Source organism: Pristis pectinata, chromosome 23 (genome assembly GCF_009764475.1).
Source record: "Pristis pectinata isolate sPriPec2 chromosome 23, sPriPec2.1.pri, whole genome shotgun sequence".
Classification (NCBI taxonomy): Eukaryota; Metazoa; Chordata; class Chondrichthyes; order Rhinopristiformes; family Pristidae; genus Pristis; species Pristis pectinata.
In genome coordinates, this window is record NC_067427.1 from 14,558,589 (window position 1) to 14,582,759 (window position 24,171).

The 24,171-nt window shown below is 39.3% G+C and overlaps 1 protein-coding gene across 2 annotated transcripts in view; it reads right to left on the reverse strand.

Annotated features, from left to right (window-relative positions):
* ubac1 (UBA domain containing 1) overlaps positions 1-21,922 on the reverse strand; it is a 53,209-nt gene extending 31,287 nt beyond the window's left edge. For both annotated transcript variants that reach the window (XM_052037044.1, XM_052037045.1), the window contains exons 1-10: positions 21,690-21,922; positions 13,911-14,031; positions 12,186-12,259; positions 11,680-11,787; positions 10,333-10,435; positions 8,471-8,579; positions 7,534-7,747; positions 6,723-6,809; positions 4,186-4,324; positions 415-557 (exon numbers count right to left, since the gene is read on the reverse strand). In XM_052037044.1, coding sequence (XP_051893004.1) covers positions 442-557; positions 4,186-4,324; positions 6,723-6,809; positions 7,534-7,747; positions 8,471-8,579; positions 10,333-10,435; positions 11,680-11,787; positions 12,186-12,259; positions 13,911-14,031; positions 21,690-21,827 — 1,209 coding nt within the window. In that variant the 5' untranslated portion in view covers positions 21,828-21,922 and the 3' untranslated portion in view covers positions 415-441. The remainder of the gene's footprint in view (positions 1-414; positions 558-4,185; positions 4,325-6,722; positions 6,810-7,533; positions 7,748-8,470; positions 8,580-10,332; positions 10,436-11,679; positions 11,788-12,185; positions 12,260-13,910; positions 14,032-21,689) is intronic.
* Between the last annotated feature and the right edge of the window lie 2,249 nt (positions 21,923-24,171).

Genomic DNA, 24,171 nt, shown 5'->3' on the forward strand with positions numbered 1-24,171 from the left:
TCCCTTTCAGAGGTATAGGGCTCAAAAACCAAGGCAATTCAAACAATAGTAAACGTCTGTTTAGTGGATCCCAAGCATTCTACCCTTTGTTCTTTGGCTGTTCACAAATGTCCAAATGCCAAATGACACATTTGTTGCCCTTTGCCCAAAGTGGGATTACCATCGTCTTTTGTATTTATAAGTGTTCTCTTTTGTGTCTTGAATTCTGTGCAATTACTAATAACCTTTCCTTTAAATTAAAAAAAAACCTCAGATCAAGGCCTTAAACACTAGATCCAAAGGCAACAGTAGTTAAGTGGATGTAGTTGCAAGCTTCTCATATTTTAAGTACAAACAGGCTCCACCAGTGAACAATCCACAATTGCTCTTCTCAGTAAATGATAAACATCTCTGCAGGTGAGTAGCTGGAAGCACCTGTGTCATGGAAGAGGGGCAGATGCCCTACGTACGATTCAGTGTCTGGAAAATTCTAGAAATCTGCAGCATCACCGGGCCGGTCTCAGGATCATTCATCCACTGAGTGCTGTTCAATGGATTTTCCAGCATATCTTCAAATGCTGTGAAAAGGAAGAGATTGAGAGGGGAAGGGCAGGGAATGCAATGGAGCGTGGGAGTCAGAGGAGGAAGAGAAAAAAGGGGAAGTGAATTGTAGCACAACACAAAATGTAACTTCAACAGTAGATAACTGCATAGTGCAAGATTACTTTAAAAAAATCTCAAGATTAACTTAAATAAATTTTACATAATATTTATTAAATAATCACTTGTGGTATATTCACATTTTTAAATTAATCATGTATAGCAAAAAAAGTATACAGATTTGAGTTACAATAAAGTACTTTCCTTTATTAAAGATGTTACTCAGCATTAAGTGAAAACAATAACAAATAAGTAACTTAAAAGACCATGCTAACCCTGGAAAGAGTCTGTCTTTCATTGGTTTTATCATAGAATCATACACCATAGAAACAAGTCATTTGGCTCAACTTGTCCATGCCAGCCAGTGGGCACCATTCTATATTAACCCCATCACCCAGCACTTGGTCCATAGCCCTCTGTGCCTAAGCAATTAAAGTAGTCATCAAGACACCCGAATGCTTAAACCATGCTCTCAGGCAGTGCATTAAGGTACTTGCCATTCTCTGGGTAAAGGTGGTCGCTCACATATCCCCTCTGAACCTCTTCTCCCTTACCCTGAACCCATGTCCTTTCATTTTATCTACCTCTGATACAGAGAAATGATCCCTGAAGTCTACTCTATCAATTTTATACATCTCAGTCACATCCCCTCTTAACCTCCTCCACTCCAGGGAGAAAAGACCCAGCTTCTGCAGTCTCTCCTCAAATGTACTGCTCCATTCCAGGCAACATCTTAGTTAACCTCCTCTGCATCCTCTCCAGCACCATCACATCCTTCTTATACTTCGGCGACCGGAACTGCATGCAGTACTGCAACTGAGGGCTGATAATGTCCCTAATTCTATATTCAGTGCCCTGACTAATGAAGGCCAGTATCCCGCATGCCTTCCTAACCACATTGTCTACCTGCATTGCCAACTTTAAAGATCTAGGGACTTGTACTCGAAGTCCCTGTTCCTCAATACTCCGAGACCCTACCATTCATGGTGTATGGCCTAGCCTCATTAGTGCTCCCAAATTCATAACCACTCATTTGCCATCTTTCAGCCCATTTCACCAAATTATCGATACATCTCTGCAGCCTAAGCCCATCTTCCACGCCATCAATAACTCTGCCAATCCTGCTGGAAAGCTAAGGTTCTTTACAAACTCAAGATGTTAAAGTGCAAGCAAGGCATGATTTACTCAGACCAAAGCCCTCAGGATCTGTGCATTGCCAGAATCTATTCGAAGAAGAATCAAATGCCATGAGAATTACAGGCAAAGTATATTGCAAAAAGTCTGTGAAGATTTATTTTTACGTTAATTAGTAATACTGAAGGACAGTATGGTCAAAATCATTTTTCCTGGTGACAGAGGTACAGTATAAGAAATTGATTTTACTTTCCTTTGAAGCCCAGATTGAATAAATGACATTTGCTGACAGACCTTGCTACCTCTTGATCGGACAACTATACAGGTGTCTTGGAGTGACCATGCAGGAGAAGGAAAAGTAAGGGAGATTTGCCTTTCCCCCTGGTGTGTGCTTATGAAATAGCAGTGTTGATCAAACTAGGAAAGTCCACAGGCCTGATGCTCCTACTATCCGATTGAAAGGCAGCGTAAAAACAAATAATGAAAAAAGATTTTTTAGGAAAGGGAGATACATCTCAAATATTGTGATCCCATCGCATATTTTTCTCATCTACCCAAGAAAAGCAAAAACAAGTGAGGCTGCTCCAAAAGAATCAGTCAATAACAGCTGCCAAGGGCAATTGGCAGTTCTATCACAGCCATTGTTCTATTGCAAAAGAACAGAAGTCCACAGGGAAAGTTATTTTTGTATTGTGTAAATGTTTATGCAGCTTTCCACTGAAGTTTTCTTTCTTGCTTATAAAGATCACTACTGTTTGCACAAGGGAAACCACACCATTACAGTAGCAGTCATATAGTCACAGATTGCTCACTGAACATCCATGGATAGCAGCACTTTGATAATAAGTAGAATGTTCCGTCCACAGGATTTGGGGGGACATTTAAACTTTCTGAAGTGTACTTAGAACATCTATGTCAATGCTATGCTTTGTTACAAAGCAAGGCATCAATACTATAGTAACAAATTGAAAACACTACTCACTAAACAGTTGATGAATCCCTGAGTCACTGAGTTCCAATCTGAGTCACTGAGTTCAGTGAATGGAAAATATAGTTGTCAACCACCAAATAACACAAACTATTCATTTTCAAATACTGTTAACATGTAGCCATGCAACTGTTAAATTGGTTAAGGAAGTGAAACCTACTGATAGGAGATAATCCTTTAATTGTGCAGTTCAATGATCTTTGCAAGGCTAATACTCTAGATTACCAGGGGGAGAAACATCCAGGCAAAACCTCTGCTGCAAATCACTATTCAACCTTCTGTGTGAACACACGTACACAAGACAGGACAGCTCAATGTTTATCACCTCTTGCATTCGAAAAACAGAGACCAAACTAGTTAAATCTTGCTGAGCAGAAGACAACCTTTGGCACAAAGAATGGGTAGGAAAGCAAGTTGTGAAGATGACACAAGGAGGGTTCAAATGATATAGGTAGGTTAAATGAATGGCCAAAGATCAGAGAAACAGAATAAGTGTAAAATTGTCCATTTTGGCTGGAAAATTGGTGAAAGATTAGAGTTCCAAGGTGCAGACAGGTACCCTAGTACATCATTTGCAAAAGACTAGTATGCAGATAGAGCAAACAGAATGTTCTTTTATTTCAAGAGAAATTAAATATTAAAGTAGGAAGGTTATGCAGGGCATTGGTGAGTACTGTGTATTGGTTTCCTTACTTAAGGCAAGATGTAAATACATTGGAAGCAGTTCAGAGAATATTTACCCAGACTGATACCTGAAATGGATGGATTATCTTATGGGGAAAAGATTGGTCAGGTTAGGCTTGTATCCCCTGGGAGGTCAGAAAAAACAGGAAGTGACTTGAAGAAAAAACAGGAAGTGACTTGAATTAAAAAACATACAAAATCCTGAGGGGTTTTAACAGATTGAACATGGAAATATATTCCCTTTTGTGGAGTAATCTAGAACTAGGGGTCATTGTTTAAAAATAAGGGATTGCCCATTTCAAGCAGATGAGGTAATTTTTTTCCCCTCTGTCAGTGGATCTTGAATCTTTGAAACTTTTTCTCAAAAGGCATCAAAAATAAGTCTATTTAAGGCTGGAGTAGAAAGATTCTAATAAACAAGGGAGTGAAAAGTTGCCTAGGATGTGTGGGAATGTATTGAATTCCCAATCAGATCAGCAGTGATCTTTTTGAACGGTGGAGCAGATTGGAGGGCCAAATGGCCTGCTCCTAAACACAACACAAACTTAGACTCCAAAGGCACTGTGGAAATAAACACTTGGATGTAGCTAGCATCCTCAGGAGAAAATAGCAGGGACAAATAGAGAGGGAAAAAAAACTGTCTGGAAAAGATTCAAGGAATCAAAATCAAAGCAGCAGTTTGAAATTCTAAACGTAGTTCACACATTTTCACGAGACCAAAGCTTTTTAAGAAAACTTACCAAGCAGCGTTTTAGGATTAATCAGTCCCAGCTGTACTACAGGGTTGTCCAAAATGGCTTGGAATAATGGACTTTCCATATCAATGCCTTTATCCAATTCCTCAGGGGAAGGCTTTCGATCACCCAGCAGCCACTCACACTGAATGTTAAAAATTGCCCATTATTGATCAGTTTAAAAAAATACAAGTTTATTCTTTGCAGATCAATTGGTACTGTAACAATACAATGACAGATTCAGAATAATGTTTCAATTACAAGACTTTACTTTCACATTACACCTTTATTATAAAATGACACAAATTATTTGAAAAGGTCATACAAACTCTTGCACTGAGCCACAAAGAATTCAGGGTAGATAACAAAAATCTTGCTCAAAAGGGTGTTCTAAGGAGCATCTTTAAAGCAGGAAATTATTTAAAGCTCGAAATTAAGGGGTTTAGGGAGGAAATTTCAGACATTGGTCCTTACAGGATGAAGGCATGGCTGACCATCATTGGGCAATTAAAACTGGGGATATGTACAAGAATTGTTGGGCTGGAGGTTGTAGATAGTGAAGGGCCAAGCAGTGGAGGTGGTTGTAAACAAGGATGTGAATTTGAAACCAAGGCATTATTTAACCAGGAGCCAACAAGGTGACCAAGTTCCAGGATGATGGGTTAAAAACAACCGGTGCAAATTGGGACAAGGGTAGCAAAGTGCTCATTTACTGGGTATCAGCAGCATCAAAAGGTTCAGATGAATGTAGACTCTCCCAACTGGGCAGCTGCAGTCAAATCATATTTCAGACATGTTTTAATTTGAAGTAGTTTTATTTATAGCATCTTTTCTTCCTCTTAGGCAGTCCTTCAGGGTCAAAGGTGCAAGTCCAATTCTGTAGGTTCAGAAAGTGGCTGATGAGTCTACTGTGGAACTCACAGAATCTGCCACAGGTGGGGCAGAAGGTGCTTTACAGTACAAGTGAGTGTAGTTTGGGAAGTGATGCTCCCCTGCTATTTGGATTGGGCTTTATATGCCCAGATGAAGAGGCTAGAGAGTCTCAATGTCATCCCAAATTTTAAGTGGTTACGGGCCAAGGATTCTCAGGAATCAGTGAGGTGGTTATACTTTGAGAATATCCTCAAATTCTTTTCTCCATTCATCTGGTAATATCTTGCCATAACAAATTAGAATAGAGAGCATTTTGTAGATTTGTGTGTCAAGCACCTTTCAATTACTTCGAGTCAAACAGCAGAGACCTCTTTGTAACTATTATAGATGGTTTTATTCTCATTCTTGAAGATGATCACAATTATGGTGCCTCAGAGGTTCCCTGGCCATTTCTCCCCTTTCCAACCTTGGGAGTTGCAGTTGTGGATTTGTGAAGGAAATTCTGCTCAACATTAAATAGATACAGCAGATGGCAAGAGTGCCTCCCCCCTTCAAATTCCTACTCCCAACAATCCTTCTCATACATCAAGTAAAACTGGGAAGTTCAGTGCACAAGTAAAACTATTACACTGTTAGTGATTGTGGTAATTCATGTGATTTACTCACATTCCACAGCTCAGCTAACCCTTCCTAAAATACTATGGTGATAAACTCAATTAAAACATGCAAAGCACTATTTTAGGCCCAGGGTGGAGAGAGGGTGTAAACTAGCAGAGGGAGAGGTGGATGAGAGGAAAAAACAAAACATCCTAGCTTAAAAAACAACAAATCTGCACAAAGGCTCTTTAGGAGCCTTAAAAATGTAATTTTCAGTTGGCTGAATAATTTAACCAAATTTGCTCACCCAAGATTTCCTCATTACCAACATTTCCTGGGATACAGTTCCACCAGCAGCTGTCCTTTATTACATTTTGGTTTGCAGGGCTTTACTAGATTGACCACTATTGCTACCCATTACACCAAAGAGACAGTTTTAATTTTCTTCTAAGACAGCAAAGCAACTTTCATAGCCAAGTGGTGACCACTAACTTATTTTATTCTATTTCAGTGATATTGCTAAGAAATTCAAAAGGGAACAGCCATAAATAACACTTTATACACAAGCCCAGAATAGAGAAAAAATACCATGGCAAATGAATGCACCACCTCTTCAGAGAGATGCAATATTATGCTCCATGCTGACTCATGAAAACAACCATAATCACCTTTTCTTAAATTATCAGTGACTCATTTTGCACAAACATCCTACTTTCCCCACCCCCTTAAACTAAGCAATCTGTTCATGGTTTAGATAACCTCAATTAAGAACCCAGTGAATAAAACTCAAATGCAATTAGATACAAGTATTTAGAGTCAGACTTGTACAGCTCAGAAACAGGCCCTTCAGCCGTGTTCATACCAACCTTTTTGCCCATCTGCACTAATCCCAGTTACCTGCATTAGGACTGTATACTTCTATACCTTGCCTAGTCAAGTACCTGTCTAAATGCCTCAAATGTAGTAGGTGTATCCGATTCCACTACCTCCTCTGGCAGTGCATTCCAGATATCAACCACCGTGTATGAGACAATATTTTGTTTCATTTAATAAACTGCCCTTTTGGTACTTACAGCAGCATCTTGTTGGTTGTTGTTGACTCTCAATGCATCTATTACCTCTTTTTCATCAAATCCCATTTCCATTAGAGCAATCATTGCCTATCAAAGGAAATACAAATTGATTGACAACTGTTTGAACACTTGTATTTCACTCAACACTATATAAATAGCACGTTACTTATAAAACCTTTCATGGCCTATTAAGGATTAATATAGTGCCCCTTAGCAGCATTCAGAAAAGGGATTTTAAGAACAAAGTCGTGACATAACAAATGATAATCATGCTCCATTTTAAAAACATGTCACTACACATGGCCAGAATAATTGCCCTCCAATTCTGCTCGGTGACACGATTCAGTTTTATTTTTGATTTTCCCTTTCCATTCCCCACATGTACATAAATGCCTGGAAGCCTGTGTGATGAACAGTTACAATACAGTGGGCAGAGAATTGAGGGGTTAAAGCAGCTGACTCTAAACACTGACGAAATCCTCAGGCACTGATTTCACATCTTTGGCCAATAACACAGCATTTTGCACAGAAGACAAAACTTCCTCATTTTGCCAGCAAAAAAAAAAATCACAGACAAGAGTTGGAATGCAGAGCATTCAACAACAGCCCCAGTTTTTCATAGCCTATGCTGCAATAATTATTTTGCATCCTTAACTCTTCACCTATCCAGGTTTAGGAAAAATGACTACTTGTAACATATCTGTGCCACACTAAAACATCAGTGAGCATCCCAACTAATATGAAGTGTACCTAGTACAAGAAACATTCCCACCTTATGACATCAGCATTGGGGAAAATTCATTCTACTCACTCTGGGTTCTGGTCGAAATTCCCGTTTCCTCCTAATTCTCTTGAAGATATCAGTCAACTCATCTTGTTTGGCAATTTCAGTAACTGCTTCGGGCTTTGCCTCCTCTGCTGCTGCTCTCCTTCCTCCAGATGTTCCGGGACCAGGTAGTGGTGCATCAATTGCAGGGTCTTCTGCATGCTCGATTAGCCACTCCATGGCCTGTGTTACAGACATACTGGAGGTTGAAGGGAAAACCTGCAATTATTGGTACAGCTGCAACTCTACTTCAGATATTTAAACCCCAGAATGGGGACTGCAGAACTAAGACTGCCTCTCTCTGCATCAGTAATGTAAATAAGGCTAAATGACAGTTATACTTGAAATTGAAACAAAATAATTTTTTTTTTAAATTGGCTAAAGATTGATTCTTGTACCCAAAACAAAATGTCTGACGGTTCTTAACATACCATTTTGACACACCCCAATTTATCATACAACTGTTATTGGCCAGACATTTAAATGAACAGCTAGGTTTGGGAATATACTTATTCTGCTGTTATGGGAGCATCATAACACAAAGCAAAAATCACCTTAGATAGAATTGGGTATTCCAAGTCGGGACATTTAAAAAAATATAAACATTTACAGTAGCTGAGCTATTTTCCTCCAACTTGACAAAGGGAAGCTTAGAGAAAGGCAAATCCTTTGAAAAATAAAATAGTGCTCCATTTAAGTGTGACAGTAAACACAATTTAGAAGGCTCTCTAGTTAACAGAATAACATTCCCTAAGGGCTTTGATATTCTTCAATACTTAGTATTAAGAGAAAGGGACTACGTGCCACAACTACCATCCTTTCTTCACAGACCTGTCCAATCACCAATCATCCAGTGCAGAATTCTCCACCTAAAACAGCCATTTGCTTAAAAAAAAAACACAACTCTTCAAAACAGACTCACTGATTCAGCCGTAATGCTTTAACTGCTCGACTCTCAGGGAAGCCCATTTCCGTCAGTTGACGTAGAGCTGCCTCATCCACTCGTTCTTCCTCATCCTCATCCAGCATAGCTATGAAAAGGAAAAATACACCACCAATAGTCACAACAATCTAATTTGTCTTGAAGCTACTATGAAACAATTAACGCATTCTCAGAAGGACTTTAAAAATAACGTTAAAAAGAGCATGACAGATATGACACGGCTGTTGAAAAATCTGAAAATTCAAATGTGGAATAAAGCTTTTCTGCAATGATTTTACTAAATCAGTGGTTTAATCTCCAAAACGATTTGATCAAGCTGTTCAATATAATGAAAAGGGCTTGATCAGAAGATAGTTTCCTTTTCAGTTCTGATGAAAGGTCATTAACCAGAAATGTTATCTCCGTCCCTCTCCACTGATGCTACCTGCCCTGCTGAGTACCTCCAGCAGTTTTTGTTTTTACAGTTTCATTCATCATATCAAAGAACCAAATAAAGACTACTTTGCAAATAATATTCCCAACTATTGAGTTGATGAAAATATTCATGATCCTGTAATTAAGTTTCATTTCCTCATTAAAACATCCCTTCCTGGCAAAGATTTAGAAGGAAGAAATCAGCAGTTGTATTGATTAAAATCAAAGTTACAAATCTCTACCAATGTGGCTCAGTATTCCTTTAAAAACAATTTTGCTCCACCATCCCTAAGAATGCTTTACATTTTAGAAGTAGTTATAGAAATGCAAGTTACAATGCTTCAACAGGAGAACTCAATAGTTCTTTACAAAAGTAGAAATTGTCACATTTCTTGATTTCTTTGTTTCTATTCCACAATTATTCCCTTCAGCACATTTATGGTCTCAAACACCAGGCTCATTATATTTGGAAGATAAGTAGACTCCATCTCTTAAGATGGTTTGGTGCATCCATAATTGCTAAGTAACATTCCAAAAATGCAAAGAACAAGCACTCAGCCATACAATGTAATTATCAGAATGAACAGTTTACTCTCACATTTAGAACTTTAATCTGTTCTTCCATGTCTCTCATTGGTCTGCAGCTTAAGTTTAAAAAGGTATTAATCAAAGATGTTGAATTCTATCTTATAGACACAGATTTGCTGAGCTTCCCAAGCTTCTCTAATTAGTTTTCTTTTGAAGATGCTTATTACACACAATCTGAGGACAAGCATGTGTCTCATACTTAGAAAAGACAGCAGACAGAATTGAAGACAGCAGTTTAATTTCATAAAACATCTAGCAGTGACACAATGTCACTGTTTTACTTCTGTAGGGAACTGCAAAATAAAAATACTTGCTTGAATCCTGTAAAACCCAAGCTCATTGGGACATGACCCTAGCTCCCAACCCACTATTAGTTACCCAAAGAAAGAGGATGCCATTATGACAGAAAATGTTTTCAGTCCATTTTAATATTGCTCCACTTCCTGGCCAAGTACAGAAATGTCACCATTTCAGGAACTCCCTGTTAGCCCCACAAGCTTTTTATGAAGTCCTATGATCTTGTTTTACAGAGTCCATTACCATATTTTCTATGATGTTCTCTGTTCTAAATAATATTGTGCCTCTCAACAATTTTGTTAAGACAGACAAAATAAAAACCAAATAAACCAAGCAACCAAATATCCTAATTTATAAATGCCAATAATTCTGACAATTCACTTCAATAGTCTTCAAAATAACTTTGTCTAACTTCGGTTCTTCCCAATCTGCACTTAACCACTATAGTCAATAACCTTAGAAAGTACATGCTTTGTGGATAGGAAACAAAATCATCGCCAGAGAGCAGACCATTACCTGTTTCAATAAATTGGCAATCTTACCATTAGCCTTCTTAAATAGTTCAACAGCATCTGGATTTAGCGCTAGCAACTTCTGTGCCACTTCTATTAGTGAAACAAGGATTTTCCTGAGTTCTGTCTGAAACTAGAAATACATGTTAGTTTACGATTTATTTTCAGTTAAATATCATTGCTTGGTTGAAAAGTTCAAAAAGACAATTGGTTAATACAGATCTTGTATTCCCTCCCCCCTTGCTTGTAAGCAAGCAAATCACATCTTGCCTGCAAGGTCTGTCGTTTATCTAGTCACTTCAAATCACTAACACTCCAGCTAAATATCAATATATACCAGCTCATCCGCTTCTACCCAATCCCTCTTTAAATTCCATATTTAAGCATAAAATGACTCCTTTAACATTTCATTTCTTGGAACAAGGCAACATACTCAGTGGCAGAAAGCAGACATGGTCACATTTTGGCTTTGTGTCCCTGTCATTCAGCCCCTCAGTAATGATTACTTCAATCACCATTAGCACCCCGGTAACTCCTTCCTGCTATTGATATTTATTCTGTAGGATTGATTTGAGTATTGTTCAGCGGGTAGAAATAAGGCAACAAGTGAGTTAGTTAATATCAGATGGAAGACACAGTCCTTTCCCATAGTCTTCAATTTTGAAGACCTTGGCAGCAAGATCTCCCAACAGGCTTGGCTCTGTCATCAATACTGGAACCCAATGTTAAATATCCCCACAAGGAAAGTCATCTTAGCTTTCCTGCCTAATGAACAAATAGGAAGTCAAATCTAGGCCAGGTGAGACAAGTGATCTATTAAAATAACCTGTATGGCAAGACCGAGCAGAACTTTCCCTCTGGACCCTGCAGAGTAGATATAAGCCTCCCTGCAAGAAACCCCCTTTCTGTGGCTTACCAAGGGCTAGGAACTATTCCATTGTCCCAGTTGGCAGCATCCTGACCCTCTACAAGCATCTGCTGCTTATTGATTTTGAGCTGGAAAATATCCTTATGCTCCAGGAGTTAAAAGTCACCCAGAACTCAGATGCATTTTTCAAGAGTTTTAAAACTGAGCTTCATTGATTTCCAACATAAAAGTTCATCCCTGATTATTTAAATCCAAAACAAACTTGATTTAACAATGGGTAAGGTAATGCCTTGTTAACTTTATTGACTTTCCAAATTCCTATACCAGAAACAATTACTTTGGAAACAGCCTATATAAACCCATTACTTGCATTCTCTTGCCAGCAGTTGGGGTGGATAGGAATTTATCCTGAAATAAGTGGGTCAGAAATGTGCAGAGAAGATGTTTTTAAATGTATTGTATAAAAGTTGACTTAAAAATCTTTTTAAAAAAAATGTTAAGTTACGTACATCTCGCAGGTTGTGCTGGGTGACCATCCGATCAACCTGCCGAGCAGCAAGTTGAGCTGTCACCTTCATGATGGCCTCCTTATCTGGTGCCTTTTGTTCTTGTTTTTTCTAAAAAAAAGGAAAGGGAAAATTCTTTATATCTGACTATAAAGATGGTGCGATGCAGACTATAAACTACCAATATAATATCCAATACCTTGTAAAGGCAAACTAAATCATTCTGGACAATGTCAGAAGCACTCATTTAATCACTCCATAAACCCATTCTTATCTTTCCACAGGAAATATGGAGAACTACACAAAAGCTTCTACTTCACATTCAGTGCTTTCCAATCTAAGGTGAAAACTACGGATTAAATGTAACAAGGCCACAGGAAAAATCTTGTGATTTTACAAGCAATCCTTAGTGATGCAAAACAACCAAGCAAAGATTAGATGATTGCTTTTCTAATATTGTGGAGTTTCACCCAAAAGGCAATGTAGATCATTTTAAATAAGTGGTTTACCTTTTCTTCAGCAGAAACATCAGCCATTTTGGGAGGAGCAGCAGGGGCCCGCTTTTTAATTAACAATAAAACATCTAGAATAAAAACAAAGGTAAAGATGAATATGCAACTGAGATAACAGCAGACAGTAGATTATCTGAACACACTACTCAGCATCTTACAAACAAAGCAGAGTAAAGGTTAATGTCATTATCCAGTTAAACCACAGGAATTACCAACAGCATTTTAAACTATCACGCTATCATGCCATTATTTTACCTGGACACTCTGGGGTTCACCATAGGACTTGGTTTTCACAAGCAAAAAAAAGTGTGGATGCTGCAAATCTAAAATAATACCATAAAATTCTGGAGATATTCAGCATTAACTCTGTTTCTCTCTTTGTAGACAGTGCACTATCTGGTTAGTACTTCCAGTGTTTTCCATTTTTATCTTAGTTTTAAAGTTGTGATCCTCGATATTTAAAGTAACAATATTTTACCATCCTTTTAATGATGACTTCTAATTTTTTCTGTTGGGATACAGTTTGTTAGCTTTCCTGTTTACTTTGTCCCCATGATCATTATTGATTGTAAACACCACAAATGGTAAAACCAATCCTGACTCTGTCCTCAACTCTATAAACAACCCTTACCAGACAGTAATGAACTAGAACTTCAGATAATACTCCCTGACTTAACTCAAGAACACTGAGATCTACTAAAGCTCTAATATCAATCCAGACCAAGGACCAAAGATAGGTCTCTCCTACTTTGTGTGGTTCAGCTACTTACCAGAGAAAATCTCTCTGCTACTGTAGATAACTTAGACCACTGCTTTGGTGCAATCCAATGTTTATATTTTCCTTCAATCACACTACTCCAAACATCCAGTTACCCAGAAATGAAAAGCCCAAGCTTAGCAGTGGTAGGGATTACTTGAGTATGTTTCACAGCATCCTGTCCAGAACCGAGGTGCACAAATTAATGACCTCCAGTTTAAGGCAAGAATCACTTCTGGCCCTGGAGGCCATTTATAATGCAACACAAAGACATCATAAACCTTTCCCCAGCTCAAAACCTTGGAATTCCCTACCTAGCGGTACTGCAAAGTATCAGGCAGCAAAGGTTCAAGGACAAAGCTCACCATTATTCCCCAAGGCAAACAGGGCTGAGTAATAAATGAATATAAACTCTTTGTATACAATTCCTCTCTGTATGGAATCATATTATATTAGTCTTTTTTCCACATCGGTATTATTTTCCTTTTATAACTTTTTGGATTAGCTCTGCAACTTAACACTACTTCCTTGTGCATCTTGTCACTTCACTTTTCACAGTCTCCTGTACCAACAGTCTATTCACTTACCTAAATTTCTTTACAACAACATACAGAGCTGTCCAGCAATAATTCAAGGACAGCAACTGGAAACTCAAAAGCAATACTTAAAATAAAAAGGGAGAAAACTGATAGTCTACAATAAGTTCTTAAGACTGCAACATTCTCCACGTTTGATTGACTAAGTTACTCAAATATTTGTACTTTCCAATGCATCCCACCACTAGACACCCATTATTCAGGGAGTTATCGCAGTAGGATTAGAACTTAGTTTAAAGCAAACTCTCAAATGAGCTTCCTTTATCAGTATTGTTCTTTAAAAATGAGAAATTACACCACCTTAAAAAATTTGATAGTAACATTTTTCCCGAAAATCCTCTCCATTCACAGGGCTGCAATGATACTCACCTTTATCCTGGAGGTTTTCTTCAGCCACAGTCTTTGTGTCCGACAGGACCCTCTCCGAAGTAGCGTGAATGAGTTTGTGGTGTGTAACTGTCTTTGGATCTTCTAATCCTCCCTGTACACACTGCAGGATATGCCAAGAAATCAAAAAATGATTTTAACTCTGAAAGGATACACCACAGTAAATATTACACTAAAGGCCTGAATTCAATCTTTTACTTCCATAATGCTGAAACACTAACCGGCACTGTTATTAGGTTCAGTTAGAGTACTAGAAACAGGGAAAAGGGAAAAATAAAACAAAAATACATTAGTATAACATTGGTTTAAAAAGTTTCACCATTTTCTCCTGCTCCCAAATCCATCAGTTCTTTAAGATATAGCCCCGTGAGCATAGGGAACCTGCTGCAAGTGACATCCAGGAAGAATTCTATCCTCAGCTAATAGGTACACAGAGGGCGTGCATTAGACCTCACATGGGCACAAAGACCTGTTCTGGCTTTTCTCTGCTTTTACCCAAGCCCCAAGACAATTAATGTCTCAGGCGAGCTCTACTGATCTTAACCACTCAGCTGTTCATTTTTATCTCACACATCACGTCTCATGCTCTTAATAAATCATCTCACATTACCACCAGGCCCTGCAATTGGCTTGGCAGTACCAGCGTATTACTGCAGTTTTACATAACTCCCAAGTAATTTAGCCAGGGGGGAAAAAAAAATCTAAAATTGAAGGATTGTGTCCTAACGAGTGCTTTCTCCATAGGTGTCACAACTGAAAATTTCACATACTTGTGAACCCAAGTTTGGACCCTGAGCTGTGAGCACTCTATATACACAAATTAGATAAAAGAATCACCCAAATCCCAACTGCTATCACGTGCAATGTCAAAAAATCTGAAACAACATAACCCCAGCCTTCAGCTGCTCTCCAAACTTCAATATCCAACTTTAACATGTATTGCTATTACTTCATCTTTGTTACTTCAGTATGCCAGAATTCCATGTCTCAATGTCTTGGGAGTGCCTTTACCATAAGTGCAGTAGGGGTTCCAGATACCAGTTGTCAAATTCTCAGACAACTGAGAATGGCAATGACTATAACCTTGCAAGCATTGGCCAAACTTTGAGCACAAAATTAAGAGTCCAAGAGGCAAGAGTCTATAGGTTTTAATTTTCCATTGAGAACTGAGTTCTAATCCAGTTCCAGAATATCAACCAGATTATTTTATTTTTAAAATCAGTGCATAACGATCCTCATGCTCAGGTCTCTCTTCAGGGACCAATTCCCAACCCTCCCTCTAAAGAATTGTGAGTACTACACACCAAACATGTAGGTAGCGTAATCTTAAAACAGTAAATGGTCCAGCTAATATTGTTCATGGTTCTTCTCTCAGCTAGTTCTTCAATCCTTCTATCCACCATCAACAAACCCTCCCAAAAAAAAAAGTCCTTGAATCTATCAGCTGTCAAATCTGTGACCTTTGTTCCTGGAAACATGTTTGAACCCTTCCAATCAATTTCTCACCCAAGATCACTAAAGACTTTGTGATTTTGATAAACTAACCTTCTTCCAGCTGCCACTCCACCATTATCCAGTTGGCAGCAATACACTTTCTTAGCTCTCCAATCATGGACAAAAATCAATTGCAACAGTTTCTGTTCACACTCCTCTAGCCACTGCCAAAGAACTATCCTCAAGCGCTTACCATTTCTCCTCTGTGCACTCTCCTTTGGCAATATCAGGTTCTGTACATATATTGTTTACACACAGCTCTATCACAGCACCATCCTTCTTGACTCATTATATAAACTGTTAGACCATGCATCAGACAGTATTCAATGGATGGAAATGTCCTCCAATTAAATACCAGCAAGATCAAAGACATCATCATTGCTTCTTGCCATTAAGTCCATTCCTTAGCTGCTGACTCCACTATCATCTCTGGTATCCACACAAGAATCAGGACTTTTGCAATTTATGGCCTTTCCTTAAGGCGAAGGATTTGAATGTTGGGACATAATGCTAGTTGAGGCTAATGCAGTGGAATGAACAAGACCATAGGAGAGATCTAAATACAAGAATAAGATTTTTTTTTAAAAATGCAAGGTGTTGATGGACCAGAAGTCAATGCAGATAACAAGCACATGGGCAGTGAGCAAGAGGCATGCAGGATGTGGTTTAGGATACCAGCTGCATGATTTTGGAAAATTCAAATTTGAGGATGATTGAGGATAGGAGGAGGGGAGTGTGCATCCAATAGAGCCATATTAATATTGGCAATTTTCTTTAAACTACATGACATACATGAGGGAGGCTCTTTTAAGTTCATTCACCTTACTGGTGCCTATAGCATCACTGCCTTCATCACACCTTCAGACTCCATTCCACACAGCAATCATTGTGAGGAATCTCTGACATCAACCTTGCATTTCTTCATGACTAGTGCTCTTCAAGTTCTCCTTGTCTAGTGCTTCAGATTTCCTTTGTCTATGCAATATAGCACCTTACAATTATTGATCACCAACAATAATTTTTATTAAAAAAAATCAGCTATGCCTCTGAAAACTACCTCATCAAACAAGCTTTTGATCTGTCCCAACATCTCCCTATGTGGCTTGGTCTCACATTTAGTTTGTCAAATGCCATGGGGATATTTCTCTAAATTAAAGATAATGCAGGAATATGTTGTATCAAGCAGTTCAAGCCATGTGTATAAGCTACCCTTTGTGAATGAAACACCACTTTTTCCTCACTAATCTCCAAAGGTTAACAATATGACACTGATGCAAACCATTACCTTTTCCCAGGGCAGTAAATTTAAAAAAGCTTAAGGACTTTATAAAGTAGACCAAGACTCTGAACCAGTACACCACATTTCAACAAAACTGCCAACTCCAACTTATTATCCTGCAGGCCAGGTTCATTTTTTTTTTACTTAAAAGGAAAACAAACCATTCCTATCAGGATACCTTTTTAATAGAAGACATTAAAGTCCCAAATTCTGAAAGATTTTTCCACAATATTCTTAGAACCAAGTTATTGTTCTCCTCATGTTAAGCATAATTTCACAACAGTATTTTTCAGATCAGTGTTGAAAAAGAGCATCCATGTCAAAGACAGCAGGAAACTTAATCAATTGTGCAGCATAGCAAGTGGATGTGGCAAGATGCTATAATTAGATGTTATTTTGACTTTCTTGCCCAAATAGACCAGTATCCAGCATCCCCTAGTGGAAATGCATGTGCGAACAGCAAGGTAGGATCACGTTCATTAATGAAGTCACCACAACTATGACAGCCTGATGAATCAAGGAGGCTCTTATGCAAAAAGATCACTTAGATGGGATACCAAAGAATGACTGGTTTTCCTGGTACTCTTGCCTCAAGAGTCAATGACCTGGGAGATGAAAAGTAATTTTCCTTTAGCAAGTCCCATGATACAATACCAACTTAATCAAGACACGAGATTGAGGGTCCTGCACAATACAGATCTCAAAACTTCTAAATACAAGTTACTGGAAGGTCTACTGCTTCCATCTGTTATGGAGTGCAATATAATCTATTTCCAGAGAGCTCAAAGGCCCAATAAACAAAAGTCTTAACCACCAGTGGCCAGAACCATTTCTCAACCAAACCAAAGCCAAGAATAAATTTGTTCATCTTGAATCTATATTAAAAACAGGCCAAGAAATTTACATGCCTCTCAGTAAATACTTGTCACACCCATAGCACAACTAAATTATGTAGTTTTCCAAAATCAAACATTAAAATACAAATTTTAAAAAACATCTAAAAATAAGATGGAGAAATCTAACTTGTGAACACTCACCATCCATTACACAATGGACTAGAAGAACATTAATGGAAAAAGACAAGCAGACGTTCAGCTAAACAAAGTTTTAACCAACTATACAGATGTAAACTACCAACTATGTTGGTGGAGAGATTTAAAAAAAAGTAAGCCATTTTGAGAAATTTTTTGAGCTAAATACAAGAAAAATGTCCCACCTTTTCTATAAGAAGAATTCTTCCTCTGGTGATATCACAGGCTAGAACAAGTAAAACAGATTACACCAATGATGTGGAAGGGCTGATGGTTATTTTTCTATTGATAGTTTGTGTTCTAATCAAGCTTGTTGAGGAATATATTCCAAGTGACTAAGCTTCTGGGGATTGAAGATGGGCAGTACAAAAAAGGAAGATTTGAAACTAACAAAAAAGAATGAAATAGGTAACAGGCAAATAGTCTCAAGTAATAAAAGGAGGGTAAAGGAAGGAGATAAAAGTAATGGATCAGGTCTATCACACACAAACACAGAAGAAATTCAGTTTTGATAAAGTTTTCTTTTTAAAAAGATAGACCGAAAAGTCTCCTGGAATACAACTCCAATTGGCCAACACAGTAGTAGTGTACATCAGGTGTTAAACTTTTACACAGCTTTCCCAAGTTTAAAAATAACATGCACTGGCTGGCAGCATATTAAATGATGGTCAAGTCAACATGTTTGAACCAGAATCAAACATGTTGCTGGGCCAAGAATAACTAGCTATAGCCAGAAACTGGAACAATGTGCATACCATTCCTATGGGCTAAATGCAGCTCAATGCTGATATATATGTATATATAAATAAACACCAACCTATTGAATCAGACCACTAGAAAGTAAGATACGAGTAAAATAGAAAACAAGTTCTGGAGCAAACTGGACATCTAATAATTTAATGAAGCTCAAGGTACTCAAATAACTACACCAGAAGACAAAGTCAAATACACAGGGGTATCTCTTGTGCTATTCTCAAGAAAACTGCCACAGCCAGTCAAAGACCTCAAAACTTCAGGTACAGCAGTGAAAGAAAAAAAACACCTTCAAAGATGAAGGATAAACACCATATAAAAGGATAATAGAAAATTATTGCCAGTTCATTAAAAGAAAACTGAGCCATTCCCTTGGCTCTCCCCAGTAACCAATGTCTCCAGCTGATGAGTCAGAATACAGAATCGTTGCATGCTGCTTGACCCCAAGCACTTCTGCCAAGTTTGGATACATTATTAAGAAGTTCTCTTCCAAAATCATAATCCATGCCTTTAACATTAACAGGCTTTGTTCCTTTAGACCATCCAACTCAATCTGAATGAAGTTGATGGTGTGAGGTTGCAACTACAAAATAGCTCAGCAACATCCTCAACTAAGTATGCATTTCCAATCTCATCCAGATACTGTTTATCTGACCCAGAGAGCCAACTTTCATACAAACAATGCTATTTTCATAGTGACGGTGATCTACTTCCCTCTTACACCTCCCATCTTTCACAATTCCTGAACACCAGGTTACCATTCTCCATTCCACCACCAAATGTTAACTCATTAACCTACACCTTCTACCCATTTAAAACAAATGCATCCATCTTAATCCTCAGGTTTGTTCCCATTCAGCTATTCTTCACTGAAAAATGAACTGACATGTTTTCGTGCACAAGCCTGCGTAATTATTAATTCCTACAATTAGAAACCAAATTACCGGTGCCTGATAGTGACCTAGAATTTTTTAAATAAAGGATGTACTAATTCAAAAGACTGCAGGGTAAATACAAATTTAACATTCTTCATTTGTGCACCTAAGCTGCACATATTGGCAAGCAATCTGACAGTATAGAGCACCCAGTCTAGCTTGATCATACCTTCACACATACATTCTTTCTTTCTTGCACAAATCACACCATTAGAGGTCTCAGGAGAGCTGAAGTGATCAGACTAATATCCTTTTTCAAAGCCAGGATGCAAAGACTTGTCACACTTAACTCTTCACAGCCAAGGAGATCAAACACAAGTATGTGTCTCCTTAGCAATGTGTATTGCTCTTCCTCTGGGCTGCAAGATCAGTCAAAGTACATAAAATAGAAAAATTCCTTTGTATTTGGAAAATTAACAGCACAAGAGGACAATCAGCCCATCATGTCCATGCTGATCTGTCTTCAATTATAAAGTTAAACCTGCAAAAGGCATTCCCATAATTGACAGAGAGACCAAAAAAAACAATAAATCAATAAAGGGAATCATTTAAAAAAATTGTACAATATTATTCCACTTCACTCTTGACAAGAACCAATTATTATGATTTTAAATATAAGGAGTGATCCAACTTTGGGTCAGCTGTGAATGCAGAGTATTTCTAACAGCCTGTATACTGCACTATGAGCTTATTTATTTTTGGCAGTTAGTAATTGCCAGGGCACAAATGAAAGAAGAAACCCACATTTTTTTTAATATAAAAACTAGGCAAAAGACAAGCTTTTAGCCTTCAAGAGTCCAAAACAAGAGTTCACTGGAACCATAATCCAAAAACTGCTGATAAGAAACACTCAGTAATTTGATAGGGTAAAAAAAAGCAAACTAGCTAAAAATAATTTCAATGATCACGGCTTTAAGGACTGACATCAGCTCCTTCAAAGCTAGGCACCACATTTTTCAGTATCATCTTCTCCATAACTAATCTAGGTTGCAATAATCACCTTCATAAATGATGCGACCTTGAAGCAACTCAAGCAAATATGTGCCACTAAATTTATGACCCTATCAAATGAATTCATAGTAAATCTTATTTTGTGTTTTTCCATGTACTTCAGTTTGAAGAAACTGCTTGCATTGGTAAAACACCTTCCATCTCTGCAGATGGTCCAAAGCACCTCCCAGTCAAAGAACAGGGGAACCGTGTCACTATTGTTACGCAAACAAACCCTGAAGTTAGCTCATGCCTAGCAAAGTCCCACAAATTGAAATGAGAATGATTTCAGGAACTTATTTTTAGCTAGCTGTGGAATAATGGTTGGTCAGACGTTGTGCCAAACATACCTGAACAGATGGATTGTACCTTATTTTAAAGAGAACAGTCGCAACAGCAAAACACTCCTAAAGTCTGCACTGAACTACCAAAGATTAAGTATTCACATATCTGGAAAAGGACATGAACCCACAATCTTCTGACTCACAGGCTAGCCATAGGTCAAAACCAACACTTAGATCCTTAAGCAACCAACGTAGAAGCTTATTTACCATTAAAGAGTAGATTGTGCACAAATTGGCATCCAGCGCAGGAGAGAGAGAAAAATCAATCCACTGACAACATCTACACAAAAAGTTTCTAATTGCGAGCAGTGGAAATAAGTCTGTTTAAGAGAGAGTTGCACAGCATTTTAAACTTCTAAAACTTCAACTGTAAATAGAATCAAAAGGAAAGAGTTCAAGGGCAAAATCAAATCGTAGTTTGGTGACCCAGCCCTATTAAAAAAGATATTGAAGTGCTTTAAAAGTTATACCACGTTTGCAGTGCGGATGGGATGAAGATAGTCTAGTACATTTATTTATGGAATGCAGTCGCAGCTAAAGGACACATGAAAGAAGTAAACTACATAATACATGGAAAAGATGCCAACGTCCTGAATAAAAGATCGCTGGAAGCATTGAGCATGAAACGCTGATAATAATGTCTCAGCGATTTTACAACAACAAATCGTATTTCGGACGGAGGTGGGTGAGGGGGCAGCACAAGGGCCCCGACCAGCAGAAGGCAGCCGGTGGCACAACCACTCGGACCACCGGGGCAGTGGTTCCCTTCCCCCAAACACTCCTGGGTGGGGATCAGCCCCCCACCCACCAACCAACCTCCCCAGCGCACGACAGGCCACCCAGGGCAGCTCACCCCTCTCCCAGCACAGGGCGGTCGTGCCTTGCCCCCAGCCCGCGGGGTGGGGCAGGGCAGGGCAGCCCCCGGCCTGACTTACGTGCTTCAGGCAGCGCTCCTTGAGTTTCTCGATGCCGGTGTCCTCGGTCACCTCCTCCACCCACTCGGCCCCCTCCATGGTGCAAATGTGGAGCCGCACCACCTTCCCCGCAAAGATCTTCTCCTCCTGCACAAACATGGCCCGGCCGCCGCCACCGCCGCCGACTTTATTCAAAAAACGACCGTTCAAAGTCCTGCCGCGCCCGACCCCCCTCACCGTCCCTCCGCCCACAGCCTCCGAGACCAGTGCGACCTTTCACCTCTCACCCGCTCCCGGGAGGGGTCGCTTTGTCTTCGCCTAGTGCGCAGACGCACACCATGCAATGCATTGTGGTGATTGTAGTTCTCACCATTTGCTGATGGAACTGCAGGAAGTATTTAATGTCACAGTATGAAGGCAGGCTTGTTGGGCTTTTTATTCCTGTGCTGGCCTTCCATTCAATTAGTTCCACTCCCCTGCGTTTTCCCTATACTCCCGAATTTTCCCCCTCAAATATTTGTTCAAATTCCTTCTAACTCCTCTCCAGCCAATTTATAAGATATCTTCATTAGTCACATATACGTCGAAACACACACAGTGAAATGCATCTCTGCGTAGAGTGTTCTGCGGCAGTCTGCAAGTGTCGCCACGCTTCTGGCGCTAACATAGCATGCCCACAACTTCCTAACCTTTGGAATGTAGGAGGAAACAGGAGCACCCGGAGGAAACACACGCAGACACGGGGAAAACGTACAAACTCCTTACAGACAGCAGCCAGAATTGAACCTGGGTCGCTGGCGCAGTAATAGCGTTACGCTAACTGCTACACTACATGCCTATTAAAAGCAACACACAAAGCACTGGAGGAACTCAGTGGGTCAGGCAGCATCTATGGAGGGAATCTATGGACCCTTCATCTGGACTGCCTATTATTTGCCTCTGTTTTTTTTAAATCACCTTAAATCTGAGTCCTCTGGATGCTGATGACAGAGGAAGCGGTTTCTCCTTCCTCCATCAAAAAATTCAGAGTTCATGATACTGCAAAAACCCTAAATATGATACATGAATAGAATTTACAGTGAAGAAACAGAGTGGATTAATGGAGATGAACTGGAGTGGCAGGTTACGATGGATGGGTAGTTTGGAAGGAGACATGCTCCCGCCACCATTTAAATGAGGCTCCTGTGTGTTCTTAGCAAATAGACTTGGTTATTTTTGCCATCCGAGTGTTCTTTCTCCATTTTGAGCAGTCATAATCACAGTTACAAGTCAGTGGAGATATTATAGTTTGCAAGTCATTATATACTCATTCTGCAAATCCTTACCCTCCAGTACACTTCTGAGACATGCACTACATACAACAAGTACCTCAAAGTCCCTAACATCAGAAAATTAAAGGTCCTCTTCCAATCTGACCCCACTCTATAACACCGCTCCCAGTGCCATTCAGTAATGGTCCAGGACAAGACCCCGGTAAACACAGGCCTCTTCCCATACCTCAGGAGCAACATCTCATCTTAGTGATGAAATTCACCATCGTCTTCAGTGCACCAGCACAGCCTTTGCCTGTCTGAGGAAACAAGGATTTGAAGATCAAGTCTTCAGACCATTTTTATTTCAAAAATAAACTTTATTCATAAAAAATATATACATGAAATACAAAAACTGTGCATGCCTTTCTTTACATTCCCAATGTCATCCAGTCAAAACAGTCATACTGTTATCAGGTTGTAGTGTTATCATGTTCTCATACGGCTTCTTTGGACAATATATACTTTGTGCTTGAGATACTTTTATACAGGACCCAGCCCCACAGTCTGGTGGTGGCAGGACATTAGACTGCAGTCCGTCCCAACAAAGCCTTCGTGTTGGCAGCACCAAGCTTCAGTGCATCCCTTAACACTTACTCCTGCAGCCTACAATGTGCCAGGTGGCAGCATTCCCTTACGGATATCTCATTGTACTGGAAGACCAATGTTTTGAGCAGAACAAAGTGCATTTTTCACCAAGATGATAATCTTCCAGCAGCCCTTCATAATTGTACCTGTTTGCGTCCCTAGGAATAGCCAATACATCAGAGAATCCTCTGTTATGCAACTGTTCAGGATGAACCTTGCCAAGGACCCTTGCATCCCCTTCCAGACCTTCTTTGCAAATTCACAGAGACAAAGTGGTGAACGATCATCTTATGCTCATTGCAGCCATCATGAGGGAGTGTGAGTTGTGGGTGAGATGTCGACTATGCATGAAGGATCAGACAGGGAGGGCCCCTCTCACTGCCAGCCAAGCAAGGTCTTGGTGTATGTTGGTGAATTCTGACAATGAGGTGTTCTGCCAAATGGTGTTGACAATCTGCTTGGGAAACCATACCACAGAATCCATCGTGTCCTTCTCCCGCAGGGCCTGCAGGATGTTCTGTGCTGACCACTGCCTGATGGACTTGTAGTCAAAGGTGTTTTCTTAAAAGAACTTTTCCAATGATGATAGGCAGTGGGACAACGTC